This window comes from Haliaeetus albicilla, chromosome Z, assembly GCF_947461875.1.
Source record: "Haliaeetus albicilla chromosome Z, bHalAlb1.1, whole genome shotgun sequence".
NCBI lineage: Eukaryota > Metazoa > Chordata > Aves > Accipitriformes > Accipitridae > Haliaeetus > Haliaeetus albicilla.
The window spans coordinates 44774032-44799598 of NC_091516.1; the positions used below are offsets into that span (position 1 = coordinate 44774032).

General features: G+C 43.6%; 1 protein-coding gene across 2 annotated transcripts in view; it reads right to left on the reverse strand.

Annotated features, from left to right (window-relative positions):
- Nucleotides 1-25567, reverse strand: part of SHB (SH2 domain containing adaptor protein B) — an 81106-nt gene that overhangs the window by 48520 nt on the left and 7019 nt on the right. For both annotated transcript variants that reach the window (XR_011323343.1, XM_069777031.1), the window contains exon 2: nt 11333-11450. Coding sequence is in view for 1 of the 2 variants with exons in the window: in XM_069777031.1 (XP_069633132.1) it covers nt 11333-11450 (118 nt within the window). In the remaining variant the exon portion in view is untranslated. The remainder of the gene's footprint in view (nt 1-11332; nt 11451-25567) is intronic.

A 25567-nucleotide genomic window follows, 5' to 3' on the forward strand; every position in this document is an offset into this window, starting at 1 on the left:
GCAAAGGAGAAACATGATGTACATTCGAACTTCCAGGCAGGGCACAGTTCTGAGGCACTTCTAGGCCTCTAAGAAATCAAGGCACTGATGTACCGTACGCTTACCTCATCTTTCAAACCACTGTCCTAACTCAAGGGCCTAGGCTGCCCTAACTCTCCTTCACTACCCATCCTAGAGCACAGAAAACACAGCTCCTGATCTGGAAAAGACAGGAGTGTTTTTGCCAACATGTATCCCTGAAGGTAGACATGCCCCTCAGATAATGATTTTTACTTCCCCTCTCACAGAGCCATCCCCCCATTTTTGATAATGTAGTTCCAAATTAGTTTAAGACTTGAACTGACTTTCATTTTACTATTGTTCAAGTAAACTGCTTTTAATATTACAGCATGTACCATGCTAGGCACCTTGTATTCAAACAGTTGTGAGTTGGAGGTAAGGGGCTCCCTTCAAAGCCAAGCAGCCAGTTAAGAAGGGCAACAGATGCAGTCTATTATCTCATTCTTGTAGCCAGTATTCTTTATCATATCTTAAAAGGATACAGTTCTTTGTGCAACAACTTGGCTGACAGTGTATCTCCACCTGTGTGATAATCCAAAATTGGATCCTCCTCCAAAGGTAAGTTTTAGGTGCACTCTATGATCCAGCACACAGATGGCTGTGGTATAGACTGCCTTGATTTAGCATTTGACTGCAAATATTTCACGCAGTCTGGGGACTTAATTCCTTCTGAGAGGCAGAGATACCTGGAAAAGCTGTGTCAACAGGTGCAGTTGCCAGGAGAAAGTAGAAAGGCACTATCCCTTCCAGCTCACAGGGTATGGCTGGGATAGGGCCTTATGACTTTAACGGGATTTTAAAGGGGGAAAAAAACCCCCCACATTTTTCCCCAGCATAGACATATCCATGAGTTGAAGGCACTTTTCCTCCTCTCAGGTGAGGGATTACCACAGAAAACAAACAGACCCCTCTCTAGTATTTGACATTCAGTGCAGGCTGATGGGAGTAAATACTCAGGCGGAACCTAACTTCTCTTACCCCAGCATTCCCTGATAAGAACAGATGACGGAACAGCCTGGATGGTATGGCCACCACCACTCTGGCCTAACAGTGTCTCAAGCATTCACTTCTGTTCAAATGCAGCGTCTCCAGTCACTGCTCTGCTGGGGAACTCTCTCTCAAGCATGAAGTACCTCCTACACCTGATCCAAGCAATGATGCTTGGTTACAGGCTTGGTAAGGCAGCACAGGCCTGTTTCTGTGATGGGCCATATGTTATTGCAGCAGCTACAGACTGATGCTAGAAGAAAAATAAGAATTGAAAGCTTGCATAAGAAAGCAGTGGAAACAACATACTTACAACATACTTGGATAGACAGTCTAGCCCTTCCAAGGGAACAATGGGGATTTATACCACTGTTCCAAGAGAGAATAGAGTCCTTTCAGCTGTTAGACAGCGCAGTTATAAATCAGCACATGGGGCTGCAGCTTTATGAAGAACCCCAGTCACAGTAATGTTATCTTGCATTGTTTCTTTTCTCCTCTTCTCTTTGCCTCCAGTCCTTCCTCATCTATTTCTTGCTAGGATGTGGTTATCAAGGCAGTATCAGCAATGCCAGTATTTTCTTAGCAGGTTACTTTTTTCTCTCTGGTCCATCTACTTCTCAGGATCCTTAGAAATCAGCATCTTCTCAGCTATCTCTACTTGTTATACATGATAGCAGCCAGGCCAAGATCTCACTCCATGCATAGTCCAGAATACAGTATGGCAGATATTAAGATCACAGAGATCTGTATTTACACTAGGACATCCAATCCCCAAACAGATTGGGGATAAGCCAAAGATCCAACACTACTCCTGTGGCTTTGGGTGCATACCCACCCAAGACTCACACTGCACAGCACACCCGGAACTGGATTCCCAGGGATTTTCTCTGAACGTCTGGCATGGACTTCCTGAAGACAGGACAGACACTTATGAATATCAGCACAGGCCAGCAAGTATGTTTGGCTTCTTATAAACATGCATTCTTTCTCAACATGCTTTACCTTAGCCTCAGGTCAAGTCTTTCCTCGAAAAGCCTTTCCAAACTATTTCTTTCAACCAACATAACCATAAATCTGGGAAGACAGTATTTTTGGGGACGCTATCAGCAGAAGAAACTTCAAGCCAGATTAAACATAATTCTAACCACAGACAGCATGGAATCAGATAGACCATTCAATAGTTTATGGAAATCATTAACTTCAAGGCTTTTTTTTTTTTTTTTCTTAAATGAAACATCAGATAAGAACCAACTCAATCACAACTGCAAGCCCACAGAGCTTTCAGGGAAGAAGAATAAATTATGAATGAACACATTAGTTGTTGCAGGTATCATACATTTCTATTCAGTTGTAAGCTTAGCTTCTCAAATTGAAATAGTAGGGTCTTATTTCATATGGACATTTGCTTTTGCCTAATCCTCTACTAACTCAAGAAGCATGCAGCACGCACAAAAACTTTTAGGTTCCTATTTCAAACTAGCCCTTACACCTGGTTTCCAGAGTTGATCAAGAGTTAGGGTACATCGGTAAACAAGGAATAACTGGCAAAAAGCTGTTTTGTCTTCTATTTCTCCTACAGCGCATTCTGCTGGGGTATGCAGATTCCCCCTCTCTGGGATTAACCCATGTTAAATACAGTCAGAAGGACTTCACCAGATTAATTAGCTAAATGGATAGCCATATAATGTTCTTTTGTTCAGGAGACAGCACAGCTAACAAAAAACCATAATAAACAAAACGGTAAACATTTTGAGGCCAACCAAACTGCAGTCCAAAGGTCTTCTTTAGTAGTAGTAGATACATAATAGAACTCACCTGGGAAATACAAACTGAATCTTTAAAAACTCTCCAAAAAGATGCCTTTGGATTTTCATTTGTCAAGTAAAACACAAAGGCAACATCTGTGCAATAAAAAACCCAAACATAAAACCACATGCTTGAATATAGTGGATTATAATCTGACCTCACCAAGGTTTATGGGAAGATGTCCTGGGTTCAGCTGGGATAGAGTTAATTTTTTTTTACAGGAACCTGGGAGGTGGGGGGCATAGCCGGGGCAGCTGACCTGAACTGGCCAAGGAGCTATTCCATACCATGTGACATCATGCTCAGTATATAAAGGGGGAGCGGGCCGGGGGGTGGGCCCTTCTTTTCGGTGGGGGAAGTGGCAGAGCGTCGGGTCCCGGGTGGTGAGCAGTTGCACTGTGCATCACTCTTTTTTGTATACTTTTTCATTAGTACCGTTGTTGTTGTTGCAATTTCTTTGTGTTGTTCCAGTAAACTGCCTTTATCTCAACCCTCGAGGTTCCAGGTTTGTTTTTTTTCCCTCTCCTCCGTCTTCCCCCCTATCCCACCGGAGGGGGGCGGGAGGAGTGAGCGAGCGGCCGCGTGGTCCTTTGTTACCGGCTGGGCTGAAACCACGACAGTCCTTTTTGGCGCCCAACGTGGGGCACGAAGGGTTGAGATAACGACAGATCTGGCCAGAGCGTGTTGAAACAAATTTGTCATACGCATTTCTTATACTAGATAAATAGATGTTAGTCACAATGTTGATTCAGCTGTTTACATGGTGGCGTTTTGTAAGTTCTTATATGCTTTATGTATTGCCTGTAGTTGCGTATCTCATCTCTGGGAGAGTGATTGGGATTATCATTTTGCTGTACTGGGCAATGTCGACTTGTGAAATGATTACATCACTGGTCATGAGGTTAAGCTGTTATCTGTATGAGGCAGTGATATCATTTCCAGACTTTGGGCACCTTCTGTCGGATTTTATTGGTAATTACACCCAACCCACGGGGAAGTTAGGGGGGGATACTTCCCCCCATCCGTTCCCCTCCTTTTTCTCTTTCCAACTAATTACAACAGTTTCTGAGAATTTTGAATATCCTTGGGATGCGCAAGCCTGTGTGCTGTTAGTGCTATGCCTCCTGACTATGTTTCAGGTCTTGTCTAGGGCTACAAAGAGGCTCTTTAAGAGTACCACCCAGAGATCTGTCCCAAAGCTGGATATTTATGGGTGGCACGGCATGTGGGAGGATGTGGGCAGGTATCTAGAGAACTTCTCACCTCCAGTGACTTGGAAGTTCACTCCCGAACAACTGCAGAACCCTCATGAAGTGATAGAATTTTTGAAAGGAAAATGCTGTGGCTATCCCAGAGACACACAACTCACTACACTGTGCTGGGCCCTGGCCGGTATCTACCAAACCCTGCTTGATACTATGCAGCACCCCCAGGGGGAAAAGGGGGAAAAGATGGAAAACAAGACAACATGCACCGTGGCTACCCCAACCCCGACAACAAGCACGGTGGCTGCCCCTACCCTGGTGACAGATACTGCAGCTAAACCAGAGAACCAACCTGTGCCAGTATCAGTCGCCCCTGTACAGAAAAAGAAACACACAAAGAAATCAGTTCGCTCAGTGAGAGATGAAGATGAACCAGGGTCATCGCGAGAACAGGAGGAAGAGGCAGAACCTGAAATAATTACCCGATCTCTATCCCTGAGTGAGTTGCGTGACATGCGAAAAGATTTTAGCCGCCACCCAGGTGAGCACATTGTTACCTGGCTGCTCCGATGCTGGGATAATGGGGCTAGTAGTGTGGAATTAGCGGGTAAGGAAGCCAAGCAGTTGGGATCTCTGTCTAGAGAAGGGGATATCGACAAGGCGATTGGGAGAAAAACACAAGTCCTCAGCCTCTGGAGGCGACTTCTGTTAGGTGTAAAGGAAAGATACCCTTTCAGGGATGAAGTTACATGTCACCAAGGCAAGTGGACCACCATGGAGAGAGGTATCCAGTACCTGAGGGAATTAGCCGTGCTGGAGGTGATTTATAATGATCCAGAAAATGCGCAGTCACCCACAGATCCAGATGAAGTCCAATGCACACAACCGATGTGGCGGAAGTTTCTATGAAGTGCACCACCAACCTATGCCAACTCATTGGCAGTAATGTCCTGGAAAGAAGGCTATGGACAAACGGTGGATGAATTGGCTGTCCAACTCCGGCAATATGAAGGAAGTCTCTCTTCCTCCCTACGGGCCTGTGTCTCAGCTGTAGAGGAATTGTCCCGAGAGTTCCAGCAATTCAAAGTGGATATGTCCTCCTCCTCACCTGTACAGGCCCGCATTGCAGTTATTGGGAGTAAGCGTTCCTCTGCCCAAGAGCGAGGAGAGAGAAAGTACACACGACGGGCTAACCTGTGGTTTTACCTGCGTGACCATGGAGAGGACATGAGGAAGTGGGATGGAAAACCTACCTCAGTCTTGGATTCACGGGTACGGGAGTTGCGAGAAAAAGCAACCAGAAAAGAAGATTCTTCTTGGAAAACTGCTGCTCCAGTTTCCCGTGAGCAGTCCCCCGGGCGCAGTAGATGGGCCGATCTCATTTCTGATCCTCTTGAAGGGACTTCTGATTCACATGTGCAAAAAGTGGGTAACAGATATTCTAACCAGGATTAGAGGGGCCCTGCCTCCAGCCAGGTGGAGGAGAGGGACAACCGAGTCTACTGGACAGTGTGGATTCGATGGCCTGGCACGTCAGACCCACAGGAATATAAGGCTCTAGTAGACACTGGTGCACAATGTACCCTAATGCCATCAAGTTATAAAGGGGCAGAACCCATCTGTATCTCTGGTGTGACAGGGGGATCCCAAGAGCTAACCATATTGGAAGCCGAAATGAGTCTAACCGGGAATGAGTGGCATAAACACCCCATTGCAACTGGCCCAGAGGCCCCGTGCATCCTTGGTATAGATTATCTCAGGAGGGGGTATTTCAAGGACCCAAAAGGGTACCGTTGGGCCTTTGGTATAGCTGCATTGGAGACGGAGGAGATTGAGCAGCTGTCTACCCTGCCTGGTCTCTCCCAAGACCCTTCGGTTGTGGGGTTGCTGAAGGTTGAAGAACAACAGGTGCCAATTGCTACCACGACGGTGCACCGGCGGCAATATCGCACCAACCGAGACTCCCTGATCCCCATCCATAAGCTGATTTGCCAATTGGAGAGCCAAGGAGTGATCAGCAAGACTCACTCACCCTTTAATAGTCCCATATGGCCCGTGCGGAAATCTAATGGGGATTGGAGACTAACAGTAGATTATCGTGGGCTGAATGAAGTCACGCCACCGCTGAGCGCTGCTGTGCCAGATATGTTAGAGCTTCAATATGAACTGGAATCAAAGGCAGCTAAGTGGTATGCCACAATTGACATTGCTAATGCATTTTTCTCCATTCCTTTGGCAGCGGAGTGCAGGCCACAGTTTGCTTTCACTTGGAGGGGTGTCCAGTACACCTGGAATCGACTGCCCCAGGGGTGGAAACACAGCCCCACTATTTGCCATGGACTGATCCAGACTGCACTAGAAAAAGGTGAAGCTCCAGAGCACCTGCAATATATTGATGACATCATCATATGGGGCAGCACGGCAGAAGAAGTTTTTGAGAAAGGGAAGAAAATAATCCAAATCCTTTTGAAGGCTGGCTTTGCCATAAAAGAAAGTAAGGTCAAGGGACCTGCGCAGGACATCCAGTTCTTAGGAGTAAAATGGCAAGACGGGCGTCATCAGATCCCTGCGGACGTGATCAACAAAATAGCAGCTATGTCCTCACCGACTAATAAAAAGGAAACACAGGCTTTCTTAGGTGTTGTGGGCTTTTGGAGAATGCATATTCCAAATTACAGTCAAATTGTAAGTCCTCTCTACCAAGTTACCCGGAAGAAGAATGATTTTAAATGGGGGCCTGAGCAACGACAAGCCTTTGAACAAATCAAGCGGGAGATTGTTCATGCAGTAGCTCTTGGGCCAGTCCAGACAGGACCAGATGTTAAAAATGTGCTCTACACTGCAGCTGGGGAGAATGGCCCTACCTGGAGCCTTTGGCAGAAAGCACCTGGAGAGACCCGAGGCCGACCCCTCGGGTTTTGGAGTCGGGGATATCGAGGATCCGAGGCTCGCTGTACTCCAACTGAAAAAGAGATATTGGCAGCATATGAAGGAGTTCGAGCCGCTTCAGAAGTGGTTGGTACTGAAACACAGCTCTTCTTAGCACCCCGACTGCCAGTGCTGGGCTGGATGTTCAAAGGGAAAGTTTCCTCTACACATCACGCGACTGATGCCACGTGGAGTAAGTGGATTGCACTGATCACACAACGGGCTCGCATAGGAAACCCCAGTCGCCCAGGAATTTTAGAAGTGATCGCGGACTGGCCAGAAGACAAAGACTTTGGAATGTTGCCAGAGGAGGAGGTGACACGGGCTGAAGAGGCCCCGCTGTATAATAAACTGCCAGAAAATGAGAGGCAATATGCCCTGTTCACTGATGGGTCCTGTCGCATCGTGGGAAAACATCGGAGGTGGAAGGCTGCTGTATGGAGTCCTACACGACTAGTTGCAGAAACTGCTGAAGGAGAAGGTGAATCGAGTCAGTTTGCAGAGGTGAAAGCCATCCAGCTAGCATTAGATATTGCTGAAAGAGAAAAGTGGCCAGTGCTCTATCTCTATACTGACTCATGGATGGTGGCAAATGCCCTATGGGGGTGGCTACAGCAATGGAAGAAGGGCAACTGGCAACGCAGAGGTAAACCCATTTGGGCTGCCGCACTGTGGCAAGATATCGCTGTTCGGATAGAGAAGCTAGTGGTAAAAGTACGTCACGTAGATGCTCACATACCCAAGAGTCGGGCCACTGAAGAACATCAAAACAATCAGCAGGCAGATCAGGCCGCCAAGATTGAAGTGTCTCAGGTGGACCTGGACTGGCAACGTAGGGGTGAGCTATTTATGGCTCAGTGGGCCCACGATACCTCAGGCCATCAGGGGAGAGATGCAACATATAGATGGGCTCGAGATCGAGGGGTGGACTTGACCATGGACACTATCGCACAGGTCATCCACGAATGTGAAACATGTGCCGCAATTAAGCAAGCCAAGCGGCAAAAACCCCTGTCGCATGGGGGGCGATGGCTGAAATATAAACAGTGGGAGGCCTGGCAGATTGACTATATCACACTCCCACGAACACGCCAAGGCAAGTGCCATGTGCTTACAATGGTGGAAGCAACCACTGGATGGCTGGAAACATACCCTGTGTCCCATGCCACTGCCCAGAACACTATCCTGGGCCTTGAAGAGAAAATTTTATGGCAACACGACACCCCAGAAAGAATCGAGTCGGACAACGGGACTCACTTCCGAAACAACCTCGTAGACACCTGGGCCAAAGAACACGGCATTGAGTGGGTATATCACATCCCTTATCACGCACCGGCCTCCGGAAAAAAATCGAACGATACAACGGACTGCTGAAAACTACATTGAGAGCGATGGGGGGTGGGACTTTCAAACATTGGGATACACATTTAACAAAAGCCACCTGGTTAGTTAATACTAGAGGATCCGCCAATCGGGCTGGCCCCGCCCAACCAAGACTTCCACATACTGTAGAAGGCGATAAAGTCCCTGTAGTGCGCATGAGGAGTATGTTAGGAAAGACAGTCTGGGTTAGTCCTCCCTCAAGCAGAGGCAAACCCATTCAAGGGGTTGTTTTTGCTCAGGGACCTGGGTACACCTGGTGGGTGATGCAGAAGGATGGGGAATTTCGATGTGTACCTCAGGGAGATTTGATTTTGGGAGAGAATAGCCAGTGAATTGGGCTGTATGATACCTAACTGCTAAATACCCTGCCAATGCATGTCATTGTATCTATAGTGTCTATATGCCATATCAAGGGTACTACTGTAAGAATTACCCAAATGACTGCGGGATGGACTTTGAAACTAAGCCAAGTACAACAGCGACAGAACTTGAACTGACACCCAGCAATTTCCTCAAGATCAACATCTTTGACCTGCAGACTAAGGGCGTGAGTTGCACCAAATGTACTAGCCACAAGTTCCAGAGGCAGCATACAACAACCCAACATCTCATACCATCTCTCTTATCCTGAAGAACTGTTACAACAGATGGAGCCCCAAAGTCATGGACTAAATAAAATCAATGGACACATTAGAGGGATAGCCCATACGCTAAAGGAATACCATTTGCGTGTGTGTGTGTGTGTGCGGGGGGACGACGGGGACGGACGCAAGTCCATATACTTATATATATAAGACAAGGAAGTGGTAGTGGTCGATTGGAAAATGTAAGATCTGGGCATGATGTAGATGGTATAGAATAAGGGGTGGATAATGTCCTGGGTTCAGCTGGGATAGAGTTAATTTTTTTTTTACAGAAACCTGGGAGGTGGGGGGCATAGCCGGGGCAGCTGACCTGAACTGGCCAAGGAGCTATTCCATACCATGTGACATCATGCTCAGTATATAAAGGGGGAGCGGGCCGGGGGGTGGGTTCTTCTTTTCGGTGGGGGAAGTGGCAGAGCGTCGGGTCCCGGGTGGTGAGCAGTTGCACTGTGCATCACTCTTTTTGTATACTTTTTCATTAGTACCGTTGTTGTTGTTGCAATTTCTTTGTGTTGTTCCAGTAAACTGCCTTTATCTCAACCCTCGAGGTTCCAGGTTTGTTTTTTTTTTCTCTCCTCCGTCTCCCCCCCATCCCACCGGAGGGGGGCGGGAGGAGTGAGCGAGCGGCCGCGTGGTCCTTTGTTACCGGCTGGGCTGAAACCACGACAGAAGACTTTCTCTATTTCTACCAGCATTAGGACAAGATGACTGGAAACCAAATACCCAAATCTCAAAACACTAAACATCTTCAGGGAGATATCAAGCAACTTCTCCTGGCTTGATCACACGCGTATTCAGAACACTTGCTACATCATTATACTCAATTAAACCCCAGTTTTGGAAGTGCCTCTAGCATCTTTGAGAGCTCCTCATGTTTGCTTTATAAGAACATATGGAGCAGATATATCAGCTGCACCAAACACCAGTTTGGCAAAAGGGTGCCATGCAACTGCAAGGGTACGCAAGTTTACTGTCCCTTACTTTAGCTAAGGCATTCGGTATTGTCCACTAAACCACCCCATTTATTATGGCTAATCTGGAAAAGGAGATAAAATAAGCTCCTGTCCTAAACTCAGGAAAAAATAAACCAAAGCACAGCAAACTTCATAGTTAAAATTACAAATGCTAATCACCGCTGTATAAAGAGCGAGAACTTATTTGGACTAAATTGTTTTTCAAAGAAATTACTCAACTAAAATGAATAGATTTACACCAATGAGAAATAAAAGCTCCCAGCCCCACTATAAGATACCGAAAACTTCCGAACAATGTAGTCTGCATGTCATTTCCTCTGTCTCTCTTCAGAAATGCTATTTAAGAAAAGAAAAATAGGAACACTTGCATGAAAAAAGGATCTTTGCATCCAACAGCCTCATCTTCCCCCACTGATTAATCTTTCCTGAGGGCCCAAAACAGGAGCTGCCAATAGAAAAGGAAAGCATACAATCAACTTAACGGGGCACAAAATTGACTTTTACCTCATTAAGAGAAAAAGAGAACCTGCTGTATAACTCTGAGAAATGCACAATTGATCTGCACAAAAATGTGTGTTGACTGAGTCAAATCATCATACAATAAAAACCATATGGTCCCATACCCCAGAAAAGTTTACAGACTGTACAGCCAACAAGTAGGAAATGGATGCAGATAATATGAGAAAAATACACGGACATTACAGTCACATAATGCCAGGACAAGGGGTTCAAACAGTACAAACTCCCACAACAATACCACAATTAACCATCTCCCTACATGACAGAAGAGGAAGGATGCTACTAAGAATAGCAGTTAAAGGCATCCTAAAGTGTCTCATTTTGACCATTGGTACAAAAAAAAATCAGAGAAGTGAGGAAGGAAGGAAGGAAGGTACATAAAGATGCAGCTTTGCAGCCCTCCTCTGACAGAGGGAAGACCAACCAGTCTGAATCTAATTGAGGAAAAAAAGGCCATAAGCAAGTCGATCAACTGTTTTTAAGTGAACTAACACAATGACATGCTTTGGCCAACCCTACCACATACACAGATGACAGCCTTGACATTGCCAAGCTGAGCAATACACACTCCAACTCCCACTGCTCCCATTTTCATCTTCCCACATGACAGTACAAACCATCTATACTCAGTAGTAAAATCCAGAGCAGTATTTTTAGATGTCAAGGCATCTGCAGGCACCTGAAAAGCTGTCATGGCATTTACTGTTGCCTACCTAAGCATCTTATGGTTTTTCATGCCAAAGGACATTTCTGTTTCATAGCAGCTGTAATATCCATGTGAACTGCCATGCAATTAAAGATCACATGTGCAATTGTCTTTTCTTACCAGTCATTATTCTCTGGGCTTCATACGGTTCCATATAGCCAGTGTTCTCCCCTTTTCCCATTCTGTTCAACTCACTTTTGGCATCAAACGGATCTGAGTAGTCATCAGCTATCAATACCTGAAAGACAGGAAAGTATCTGTTACTAGAATCTCTAGTCAGATGTGCAAACCAGAAGGCACTAACACCCTACCAGCAAAAAAACTAGTTTCACACAGCTGCATTCTATGCCATCTTCAAAGTACAGTCTGAGTTCAGAGGACAAATACACAATTGCCACAAATCAGTTACCAAACGGTGCTGAAATAGAAGTGTGCTCCTGTTCATACCAGAAACATCACAAGGCAGACCCTCTGTCAAAAGATTTCTGACTAGCACGAGATATAGAATAATTGGGATGGACAAATTAGCAAGATCCAATCAGTCAGCACAGTCAATCCAGTGCAATTCTTACCAGAGAATTTTGCTAATATTCAGCAAAAAAAGCACGCTTTCACTTGCACATAGTTCACCCCTTTTGCTTTTCAGGTTTATCAGCTACAACTGAAAATATTGCTAAAAAATTTTCAGAGAAATACTCAAAGGCTATTCTTTTCCTGCATTAATAAGAAGCTTTGTGATTTTAGTTCTCAGTTGAAAAGGAACAAGACACAAAACAAGCTGTTTGTTTAAACTTAGTTCCTTGAACCCATCTGTGCCATTCTTTCTCTCAAAGGAACATTATATTTACCTGTATTTTGTGAACTAGGAAAAAAGACAGCAAAAAGAAATTATCTTCAAAACAAGTCTCCTTCCCCCATTAGGAGACTAGAAAAATGTGAAGGTTAGAAAAATCTCACCCCTTACCCTCCATTACCACACTCCCATGACCCCTGCAAAATCATTGCATGCTGTGTAAGTCCCATTGGTTATATAGGCTTTTTAATCAGCTGATTAAAGTAACAGGAATCATTCCTCCATGTTGAAGGGGTAAAGTTAATCTTGGTTTCTAGAAGCTGGCAAGGGGACCAGGGCAAAGAAAAAAATCCTCACATGAGAATTACTGCAGAGCACAGACATGTAATATAGGACAGGCAAGAGTCTGAAGCAGAGAAAGTAGAGGCAGGCCTCAGCAACAGAATCCCCACAGAATCATAAAATAATTCAGGTGGGAAAGGACCCCAGGAGATCACCCTGTCCAACCCCACATTCAAAGCAGGGCAAGCCTAAAGGGTTCTGTACTGAAGGACTACTCTCTTTATGAGAGATTTTCCAAACAAGATTCTTTCTGTCCCACAAGTTACTTTACATCTTTAAGACCAGCACCAGTAAGACTGACAGCAGACTGCTATTCCAACAGCTTCAGTCTTTTCCACAAAGAACCAGGAGTACATTGCTAGCTGTGAGTCTGAAGCTGCATCTGCTTCTGTCTCCTGCTGCCAGCATACTCCAACGGACAGAGCAAAAAACAGGACACACAAGTATTTCCAGATCAAACACCCGCCACAGAGTAAATGAACACTGTATTAGGAAAGGCAGAGATCTCCTTTAAGATTAGGGAACAAAACACCTAACACACTTTAGAGCCACTACTCAGGCTCTGCAATACTGCCACACTCTGATTTTACACTACTTATTTTGCTTACCACCCCCCCCCAAACAAAACAAAAAGTCAACCAAAAAAACCCCCACCACATTCTTCAGCACAAGCTCCCAAACCCTGGACTACAGATGCCTCACAAGCACATCCCAAAGAAGGGACATTTTAGAAGATGTATTTTTATCACTGAACACACAGGTGTGAGTGTCAGCGCAAGACTTAGCGGTCCTACAGTCACAGGTTAACAGCTGGGATGCCAAAGTATCTGGGATGGATGTTTTAATTCTAAATTAATTGTGTTTTCCTCCATTCAAAGTTTGACCAGAAACCACCAGATAGACGTCGATAATAAAGGGAGGGAAAAACATTTCTTTCTCTCACTTAGTGTCCGAAATTACTGCTTCATTATTGTGAAAAACAGTCAACCCAAAGGAAAAATGTCCCATCCCCTATGTCTAGCAACATATGCCCAAACAGCAAATCAAGTGACAGCAGCTGCACACACTCTTTTAAGAAAGACAACGATGTGTATCATGCAGCAGTAATTTTTCCTAATCACAGGGACAGGTTTATCTCCAAAAGTGCTACAGTTGAAATGCCATCCATTCAGTCTCCTGGTGCAATCCTGTCAAGAGCTGCTGGATGGTAGCATGGGCTCTGTGCTGCTCTCCTATTACAAATGTTGATAACTAATACATGCCAATCCTTAGCATAACTGTACTAAAACATGAAACAGAAAGCAGTCTAACACAGTTATTTGGTATTTCTTCCTCTCCATTTGCAAAAAATACACTGGGAGGAAAATTATATATATAAAATGCTGTCAAACAAGATAAAAGTCAAGACTGATTTGCTTTAAGCATAATGGCAACATATTCAAGAACTTACTGTACTGAACATGAACAGAAGGACTAAAGCAACTAACTTGTTATTAAGAAGAGATCTAACAAAGCAAAAGCTGCTTCTAGCCAAGAAACTAAAAAAAAAAAGTAAGAAGATCCAAACCCACATTATTTCATTATTGTATTTATTACTATTACTATGTTTTATTATCTGTAAATCTGTACCAAATCAGACTGAGGCTGGAAATATTTCCACTACAGTAATCCCTGGCATGAAAACTTCCCCAGCTGGGACAGTGGGTATAAACTCCTCCCCTTCAGATGAATAATAGTGGCACAAGCACTATAAGATTCTATACAGCTCACCATAACTATGCTTTCAATCAGGTCACCTATTAAATTTGTCAGATTGGGCAAACCTGCTCTGTCAAATGACCACCCCCAAAAAAACCCACCCAAAACCAAAAACCCCCAAACAAACCCCAAGCCACTTTTCAGCACTCAGTCAGGCAGAGAGCAGTCTGCTTCACCTTCCTGGAGCTATGTATCTGTATTTCCTTAGTAAAAGTTGCTTTACAGCTCTGAACTGTCAGAGGGCTCCCCAGATGACTGTTCCTGTTTCCATATGTAATTAACTCTCCTAATTTTCAGCCTAAATACAGCAGCTGGCAGGTGCCAACATTTGGTTTCTTCTATACTTGCTAACAGCTATAAATTTTCCACTTCTAGGAAGTCTCAAGTTTTTCTACTTCTTTAAAAAAGAAGCCTTCCTTCAAAAAGGCTTGAAAACCTTGAATGAGTATGCTTGTTAGTTCTATTATAACATACCTACCATAAACGTCTGAAGTCCTATTCACAATACCATTACAGAAGATTATTTCTCCTGTTCTCAGAGATCCCAACCAGAAAAAGGGTTCCTATGCCATAAGTCTTTGTGCCATCTCCCCAGATACAACTTTTACCTTAGGAAGCTCATATTCCAAGCCTATATGCAGTAGGTCAGACAAAGTGCAGAAAAAGTCTTCTGATGAACGATAAGGTTCTGAGTACAAGAGTTTTCTAGTACGGTACACATAATAAACAAAACATTTACTTCATGCCAGAGGGTATGAATACATTGTCCTCATACCCCTTCACGCTATCCTCACAAAGCACAAGCTTGCTTATTTCATGCCAGTTCTGTTCACAAGCCTATAAGTATCCCAGGTACCTCCCTTGCATGTGCAGTGGAGCTCTGCAGATCATGATTTTAGTCACCTCCATGCCATGTGGGGAAGATCCAATGTGAGAGCAGCATGCTGACACCTCTCCCCCATGGGCATGTAGGAACAGGCCTTTCTGTGTGATAATCAAAGTGCCTTCATTTTCACCAGGGCTCATCAGTGTCGCAGACAAGGTTTTTTCTCCCAGCAACCTTTCAGCCACTGCCCAGCAAACTGGTCTCAATCAGCCATTTGTTTTCTGTGGTTCAGAGGCCCAGCCAGCACAGAAGATCCCAGCTTAGGGCCTGAATGCAGTGCCCCTCCCACATCTTGGGTTAAGTGCACTTGCAAGGCAAATGGCTAAACTTGTTCAACTGGTCTCCAAATTGCTCCTTCATGTCAGTGACTGACAAACACAGGACAGGAAAGAGAAGGGAATGGATGCCAGCCACTGTCTACCAATGCATCACTCCCAGAAGTCTCAACTAGTCAGGCTACCCAGGATCTAATGCTGTATCTGCCACATCTGCTTTAGACAGAGTCAGAGGATTGGCAACATGCTGAGGTTTTGTAAATGCAGGCTGGAGAGGGCATTCACACACAGGATCTGAACTCTGAAGTGGGATACAGTTAATTTGCCTCTCCTCTCTGCCAAATCCAGCCACCGTTCATGTGGGTCCAACCTGTCAAAATGAATCACAGTTATCAGAGAATCCCCAGAAGGCCTCAGACACCTACTCAGATTCCAAATTCATGTCTCAATTGGCTGCATTTGTCAGGGCTATTGTTAAAGGCCTGTGGCTTACCTCTTAACAGAATGCAAGATTATTAGAGCGGACTCTAAACTCCTACAACTACTGATTCATGTTCTATACAAGCCCATTCTATGGCACCCCATATATTATTTTCTGTCATGTAGATCTAGTAAGAGTAACCTGAGGCATGAGTAACTTCAAGCAAAAGAAACTCCAAAACATAAAGAGAAGTGCACTGATCAAAAAAGTAAGTGAAACTTGTATTTGAGCTTCCACAACCAGAGAGATCAACAAGCATTTAGGGAACACTCACAGCAGTTCTCCCTAGCAGGTTGTCTGTTAAAACGCAAAGGCAAAAGAAAACGAGTATGGCTCAGTTACCAGACCAGCTGACAAATTCAAAATCATAGCTCTAGCTAAATGGTCAGTCGGCAGATACAAGATCAAAAAACAACAACCCCCTCCCAAAAATTAAATACAAGCTGAGATTCTGGTTTACCCCTCTAATATATATTAACTAAGGTCCAAGCTTCACTATTGTTACATAGTCTTTGTTCTTCTACAGTCTTAAAAAATACCATTTAAGACCTACCTATATTATTACATTAAATACAAGTTTAAATGAGTATTTGCATATGCAAAAGCATAATTTGCATGTGCAGCCACAGGAGGAAAACAAGGAACATACCTAAATGCACAATTTTGCTGATATCTCTACCTGACTAAAAAGCACATTTTTAAAGGGAATAAACAAAAAAGAAACCAATGAGAACTTACTACACTGAAATAAACTGAGTATTTAGGGATAACGCCTCTTTGAACTGAAAGGAAATACAAAAGATTTATCCTTGAAACAGCAACTTCAGCACAGAACTGTTTGTTATTTGACTGATTTAGTGGCTATCGTGATTAAGGACACAGTATTCTGGAGGAAACCAAGAGGAATTATGATAAATAACATGAAGCAAAAAAACAAAAGACCTCTCCTGCAAGCCAGATGTTTTGGAGACTTATTATGGGACACCCTTTTGGGGGGGGGGAGATTTATTATTAAATATGATCTATTATAATTTTTTATTAATATGTACTTAAAAAAAAAAAAAAGGCAGACCATGTATTCTTCTCTCAGCTTTTGTGACTGGCAATTAAGTCCACCACTATCATAGACAAGAACATGTGACTGTCAGCAGAGATATAGAAGACAAGAGCACTTAGAAACTGTGAATTTGTGTCAGAGAACACCATGGTTAACACATTTAACACAATGTAATGAAAATTCCTCACTGTGTCTGAGAATTCATAGTCACAAAAGACCACTCACTAGCTACAGTAGAAGTGATTCTATATTAAGTTTTTTTTGTTTTGACTTTTTTACAACCACCATGTGAAAATTTTGAGAAATACCAAATTTCTCTCCTTGTCCCAAAGTGATCTCCAGGTTTCACATTGCAAACATGCCCTAGGTAGATGTTTCCTTAAAGGTCAGCCTGCATACAGAAGGACTGCAAAGTTTTGTCCGGATTTCTTTTCCAAATGAATGAATACTTGCACTTACGCTTTCTTCCATGAAACACTGAATTCAAGAACCTGTTGGGCAATCCTCCCTGTAGGCCCAGTACTGCCTTTTTTTCAAAATAAATTTCACAGCCTTGGGAAACCTGCAAATACAGTGATCAGTGCATGGTTGAATTCCCAAAAGGATCAGCAGCAGGATCAGGAAAAGTAAAAGAAGGATTTTTAATATCTTGCTAATAAGTCAGAAATTTAGGTCATGATTCTAGAAGACTCTCTACAGATGGAGCTGTTGTATAGAGCCTTTCCTTCTGCTCCTAAATTTGAGCGTTGGAAAGACCTGCATCAGCTCTGCCTCCGGAAAAAATCACAGGGCTCATTCATACCTTTGATTTCCAGAGAGGGACACATTCCTTGTCTAAAATGTAACTGACACACAAATTGGTAAAGGTAGCTCCTAAATTTCTGAGGCAGATGTGGACTGGTAGCGAGGTGTTGGAAAAAAAGAAAAAGCCACTATTTAATAACAAGGTTTCAAGAGCTACTCCCCCAAACAGAAGGCTTAGTTTTCAGAGAAGATGGATTGCTCTGTGGTTTCTACAAGTCCACATGCTCACAGTGAGAGGACCCAGCTGTTAACAAGCTGATATATAAACAACAGTTCTTGTCATCTTGCCTCCCCATTTCTCTTGTCTATGCTTTGATTCCCCAGGCAGTAATTGCAGTTCCCCACTATCCCATGTGTGCTCCTACTTCACATAGGGCAATGCAGGCCACACAGATACTGTGGTTTACAGTTTAAAGACAGAGTTCTACCTTTTGTCTCAGTAAGGAATGGGTCATTCCTTGAACCATCCACTTGACTTTTTAAATTACACCATCCAACATCCGCCAATAGATCCAAGACTTATGGAAGGAAGGACAGACAGAGCAGCTGTATAGGTATTGTTCCCTTCAGAAAACCATGTCAAAAAAAGAAAAAAGTCCAAAAAAATATTTGTATCCCATGCACTGCCATTAGCAGAGCATGTTTTGTAAAACAATTTTCTATACTTCATGCACATTGCACAGCTACTCCAAAACCACACCTTATGTCTCTTTCCTTGTCAATGGCCTGTTTTACTGTAACATTTACAAAAAGAGTAACATATCCAGGAAGATCTGTACCACAGTCCCTTTTCCTATCTATCACCATATGCTCTTTCAACTGCCACGTTTCATATAACTTGCTCCACTTCAACACAGTGCCTAGCATACTGTTAGTCAAGGATAAAATCCCACTGACACAGGGCAGCAAAGGAATCAGAAGTCAAACTGTATTCTTCGCCATGGGGCAGCACTCTGCCTGAGTGTCTCAGAATCAGGCACTATAACCAACTGCTGGTAGGCAAGGACATATAAAAAGGTGTTTAGAGATACAAACATCTCTCCTATACCAAACTGTGTCAGTGAGCTTGGGGTGTAAAGAAGCTTGTACAAAAATATAGAATAGGCATTTCTTCACTGATCCAAGCAAATACAATGGCAAACTGGCCATCACAAGATCAGACTGCAAAGCAGAAGTTTACTAGCAAACCTGATGGTTAAAAAGAGAAAAACAGATTCACCTTTTTCCTTTCTAGATCCTTTCTCCTCATTAACCAGGCTAAAAAGCCATTTACGTAAGTTCCAATACATGTTCTTACTGTGCCTAATTTCTCATTTAGAGTTAAAATGCCCTTTAAATCAGAATAAACTGCATAACCTTATTCTGTCTACAGGTTTCACTTCCACATATACCTTATATTAGAACAGTCCTAATGCCAACAGTTTGCTTTCAAGGTTGCCTTAAGTTGGATGTATAAAAAAGTGTAATACAGACCTCTTTCCTTATCTGAGCAGTTTTGAAAGAAAAGCTGCAGGTAATATCTGCGCTATCATGCAGTAGTAAGACAGCTGGATTTATCGTGGCCCAACTGTTGAAACAGAATTGTGTAATGCTGTTCTAGCTATGCTTAGTGTCTCAGTACTTCTGTGTTCACACGCAGATTTAACCAACCCAGCTCCTGCATACACCCATGTGAAAATTCACAGGACAATCTATAGAAGCAAGCACAATTCATTCCTTCTTGCTAAGCAGCACGAGTATTCAGCCCTGCTTTAGTGTCCTCACAATATCATTCTCCCCCATTGACTCACCCAGCCATGCCCAATTGTATACACATGCACTTGATCTGAACAAAGCCGTATTCATTCATTCATGCTTTTGCAGAAGGTATGCTTGTATGCTTTAGAGACTATTGTCAGACTAACTCCACATTCACTTACTGCACAGATTCATCTGCAGAATGGGGAAAACCATTGCAGCTTGACAGAGCTGTACCTTAGGTCCATCCTGCACTACTGTCCTTACAGGAATGCACTATATTAACATAAGTCTGTCAGCAATACTCAGGCTCCAGGGTAGGTTTTGAACATCAGAGTTACATTCAGGCTTAGGTTGCATGAGATCTCTGAAGACAATTAAACCACTCTTCTGCTCAAAGCAGGGGTCATATGAAAGCTAAACCAGGTTGCTCAGGGTCTTGCCCACACAAGTTTTGAAATTCTCCAAAGTTGGAAGGTCCACAACCTCTTTCTCAGCAATATGCATGTTTATATACATAAAATAACACGTAATAACTGTAACTGTATATTTTATATATTTATCATAGTTTTGTATATGTATGTGTAAGTACATGCATACAATGCAGATTTCAGAACTTCACAAATCATTTCAACATATATAACAAGAAAACCTAAATTTACTTAAATAAAACTGGTAGACTACAGCAACAGTTTGAGATCAGACAGAAGATGTGTAGATCAGAGCGACAGAAGATGCATAGACCAGAGGATGTGATTAAGTTGGCATTTGGATTCCATTCACAGATATTGTGGTTCCCATGAAGATGGAAGGCATGCAAGTGCTACTCTGACGGACTGCTCTGGATTCAGTTCAATAGTTTAGAAAAATCCTTCCACAGGCAATATGTGGTATCTACCATGTAGTTTTCACTTGTATTTAAAGTCAGAACCTGTAAGGCAATAAATCTGCTGTTGACATGTTGACTCTTTTCACTTGCCTTCTTCTGTTACCCATGCAAACTCCAAAACTGCATTCATTTTTAGGTGGATTTTTTTTCTTTCACTATCCAATTTAGCCTTATCCAACTTTTAGCCATATACCAATTGTTACTACCTTTTCAGGTTAAACAATATACCCTCTCCTTGTCTCCTACATTTATTAGCTTTATCATTCTGAAGACTTTAATTAGAATTGCTGGCTGAACATGAGAACACAACGACAAAAGAAAGTGTAATCATAGGGACATATCTCACTATTACCATTAATATTATTTGTTCTTCTAATACTTTTGGTAAGCTAACGCTTATTCACAAATGCAAATTTAACTTTTACAAGGAATGCTCCAGGTTCTTCATATGTGACATAGCAATCTACAGATCTTGCAAGATCATGAATTGGATCTATACCATGCAGCTTTCTCTTGTTTCCATGAAGTTGTCAGCTGCTGGAACCACGTCAAAGTCAACTCTACCGAATCAGCAAAGACATGTAAAAGCAATGGATTACTTCCTTCTCTCTCACAGCTGTCTTTTTTGAGTATAGATCCTCATAGCAATCAATAGATAGAAAGATTAAGCGGTGAACTTACGCAGAAGCAGTAAAAGGCAAACCAACTGTGAAACACACACGGCAAGCTTGAAATGGGCATGCCAGTGGTAGGACATGGAAGGCTACTGCATGCAGTGACACCCTTCCAGAGGCATCCCTGTAGCCCACCTGACATCTCAAAGATAAGGCACCAACCTGCTGAGCAGCAGTAGGGCCACATGGCTCCTCTTTCTGCATCAGAAAGCTGAGGGGAGGAAAGAAAAAGGTGCACCCTTCTGCCACCTCAGAGAGGCCCAGCTGTGTACTCCAGCCTATTGCCCTGTAAAGAGAAACACAGCCAGCATCCTGCTGTTATGCCCAGAGGCCTGCACACACTGACCACTTCTGAAGTCAGGGTGTTTCAGTCTCACTTCCAGCTGCCATTGCAAACTGTTTGTGCCCCCCTCCACCTTCGCTTCAGCAACAGAAGCATGTAGACTCCTCCAGCACACTAAATGCTCTAACTTCAGAGCAGTAGGAGCCCCTCTGTGCAGGCTTTCCAGCTGCAAGAGAGCCACTCCACGATACCATACTATAGCTGTAAGACCAGTACAACAACCTGGATATATCAAGCCAGCAACAGATCCCTATTACCACAAGGCTTCTCTAGACTTAAGTGCCAAAGAGTGACCAACAACAGCCCCCCTGACAATTTTCCTAATAACACAATGGTGGTGGAAAACTCTGTATGATTAGCTTGTTCCCCCACACAGCTCAGGACTCACTGAGTTGCATTACCCTGGGTGGAAAGTCACCCTGGAACTCCACACTCTCCAGTCTGGTGTTCTGCTTTACTCAAGCCTGTTTCATGGAGCACACAGACATTATAGCCCAGCACTCAGTCCGCACTGGACCAGGGAAAAACAATCCTAAGACAAACCTCACTTCCTGACAGATCCCGACATCACAGGTCAGGACTTTCAACTGAAATTCTCCCTGGACTTGACATCTCCTAACTGTATGCCACAATTCAGCATCTCTTCGCCCATGCCAGATGAGCAGTTAAAATGACTTCAGTATTTAGCAGACACATATACCCCCAAGCACTCTCAGATGTATGGTGACAGCAAGCCCAACTCAACAGCACCTGTGTTCCCTCCAATACTTTCCATCACCTTGAAAGCCAGCTGGAAACCATGAGCAACACCTGTGCAGTTCAGTGAATCCAGACTATACGAGTCATTTATTTCAACATATATAGCATGACAATCTTGTACAGGCCAAATCAACCATCCATTGATTCACAGAGTGTAGTGTTACACTTAACAGTTGGGAGCTGCACCCCACAGCCAAAGACCTCTCTGGAACTTTCCCTGTGTGAACTTGATAACAAGAGTGCAGGAGCAGGGAAAGGCAGGCATTTTTCTGCAGCCTTAGGGACACTTGTTCTTCCCCAAACAGAATGTAATAAGCATTCTAGGCAGCTCTCAACCTTCCTATTATAATCTTGGAGCATATGGCAGTTTTTAGTTTCTCCTAGGTTGCAGGCTTCTGATCCTTATCTATCTTTGAGTCATTTTTCTAATCCTTGAAGTAGGAAAATCACTCGCAGGATTACCAAATCATCCAGCTCATCTTCTTCATTGCTGCTGTGATTTCAGTAACTTTGCACTACCTTTACCAGACATACATGTCTGTCAGCCACAGCAGACCTTCTCAGATTAATTTCAGGTTTTAAACTGCCTCTAGTGGCTTTTCATTCTTCAATATCCCCTGCAGATGTCTGGCAGGGCAATCACACCTATCACTATGGCTAACCAGCTTATTTCATTAATGTAGACATGTCAGGGTATCGGAGACAAGAGAGGAGCACTGGAGGTGGAGGCAAAGCAATGTTCCCCTAATCTGAAACAGAGGGAAATTAGTCACAGATCACAAAAGCCACAGCAAGCTGGACCAATGCTTTCACATTAAGTGGCAGGATCTTCTCCAAGTTTAACACTAACCAAGCATTTACTCCTTTCTATACCGACCACAGGCAGAGTAATACAGAAGACATGAAATCTAACAAGCATGAAATTTGGCATGAAATTTAACAAGTCCAAATGCTGGATTCTGCACCTGGGATGGAGTAATGCTGAGCACAAGTATAAATTGGGAGAAAAGTGGCTAGAAAGCAGGCCTGCAGAAAGGGATCTCGGGGTGCTGCTTGGCAGCGGGCTCAATATGACAACAGAATGCCCTGGCAGCCAAGAGGGCAAACCACATTCTGGGGTGCATCAAACACAGCATAGCCAGCCGGTCAAAAGAGGTGATTATCCAGCATTGATGTGGCCTTACTTTGAGTATTGTGTGCAGTTCTGGACCCCACAATTTAAGAAAGATATAAAGGTACTTGAATGCATCCAGAGGAGGGCAACAAAGCTGGCGAAACAGCTGGAAGGCATGTCCTGTGAGAGATGGCTAAGGACTTTGGAGAAAAGGAGGCTGATGGGTGACCTCATTACTCTCTGCTGCTTCCTGAGGATGGGAAATGGAAAGGGAGGTGCTGATCTTTTCTTCCTGGTATCCAGAGACAGGACAAAGCTGCACAGAGGAGGTTCAGACATGACATTACGAAACACTTCTGTACTGAGAGGGTGGTCAAACACTGGAATAGGCTTCCTAGAGAGGTGGTCAATGCCCCATGCCTGTCAGTGTTTAAGAGGCATTTGGACAATGCCCTTAATAACATGCTTTAACTTTTGGTCAGCTGAAGTGGTCAGGCAGTTGGACTAAATGATCGTTGTATGTCCCTTCCAGCTGAAAACACTGTATTCTATTCCAAGACAGGACCCAAATCTGTTTGCTGGAACAACATTAGTTGAAACTAAGGAAGAAAAGTTGTATCTAAAAAGCAGCACTTACTTTAAAGAAAGAGACTGCCCTAAAACTTCACTTGGAGAGAATCCATAGGAAGTAACACCTTCCATAACAAACTTTCTCTACAGCACTTGACTGAGCTACAATCTAACAATCTCTGTAGGGTCTGCACACAGAAACTACCCACAGAATATATAGCACAGCTGTAGGATGTTTCTATCTCATTCAGACTTTACATACTGATCTTCAAAACTACATTTGGGACACTTGTGACTTTTCTTTGAAGATTTAAGACCACCTTCTGTTGCTTTGGGGTTTATGTTTTTTTTTAAACCTTGCAAGATTAAAGTAGATCTTTAAACATCTCAGAAGAGCAGAGATTTGAATTCCAGGAGTGTAGTCTGTTCACACATGCTCCTCCTGGAGTTCCCTTCAGCAGCCTTTAGTCCACAGTCATAAAGAAATACCACATTATAAACTGTAAGTGGCTGAAGTCCCCCAGTGGTCACTATCACTCTCACACATAAAGCCTGTGAAATGCTTTGAAATCCTTTGGGAATATAGCCACTGATAATCTAATATCTAGTACTTTTGCAAAGCCACACGGAGACAACACATGAATTCAAGTATTACTGTTTGACATCAATGTATGGAATTCAGCAACAGAAACAAAGCAGATCTGCAGGTTTTTTTAATCTGGACCAAACAGACTGTAGCTATTTTTTAGAGTCAAATATTAATAAGCAATTAACTTTAAGCTGGCCTTCCATCCCTCCAGTGGAAAACACCCCAGCCCACTGCAGCCATGAGTGGTTCTGTTTGTTTATCAGTTAGAACTGAAAACTATGGTCAGGAAGTCCACGTGACTGGCCTGGTAGATGAGGGGAGAGCAGTGGATAGTGTCTACCTGGACTTCAGTAAGGCCTTTGACACTGTCTCCCATAAGATCCTCATATACAAGCTGTTGATGCATAGGCTGGATAAGCAGACAGTGAGGTGGATTGAAATCTGACTGAACAATGAGTGTGGTGATCAGTGGCACAAAGTTTAACTAGAGTCCAGTGACTCATGGTGTATGCCATGGGTCAATACTGGGTCTAGCCCTGTTTAACATCTTCATTAATGATCTGGATGACGAAGGAAGAGTGTATCCTCAGCCAGACAACACCAAACTAGGAGGAGTGGATGAGCTACTAGTGAGTCATACTGTCATTCAGAGAGACCTCTACAGCCTAGAGAAATGGGCTGACATGAACCTCATGAAGTTCAACAAGAAGTGCAAAGTCCTGTACCTGGGGAGGACTACCCCCATGCACCAGAACATGCTGGGAGCCACCCAGATGGAAAGCAGCTTGGCAAAAAAAGGACCTGGGGGTCCTGGTAGACACCAAGTTGAACATGAGTAAGCAATGTGCCCTTGCTGCAAAGAAGGTGAATGGTGTCCTGAGCTGCATTAGGCAAAGCATTGCCAGCAGGTCAAGAGAGGTCATCCTTCCCCTCTCATCAGCACTGGTGAGGCCACACTTGGAGTGCTGGGTCCAGTTCTGGGATCACCAGTACAAAAGAGACATGGACATACTGGAGAGAGTCCAGCAAAGGACCACAAAGATGATGAAGGGAATGGAGCACCTCATGCACAAGGAAAGGCTGAGTGAGCTAGGACTGTTCAGCCTAGATAAGAGAAAGCTCAGGGGTCATCTTATCAATGTGTATAAATATCTGAAGGGAGGGTGCAAAGAGGATAGAGCCAGACTCTTTTCAGTGGTACATAGTGACAGGACAAGAAGCAATGGACACAGATTTAAACATAGGAGCTTCCATCTGAGCATCAGGAAACACTTCTTCCATTGT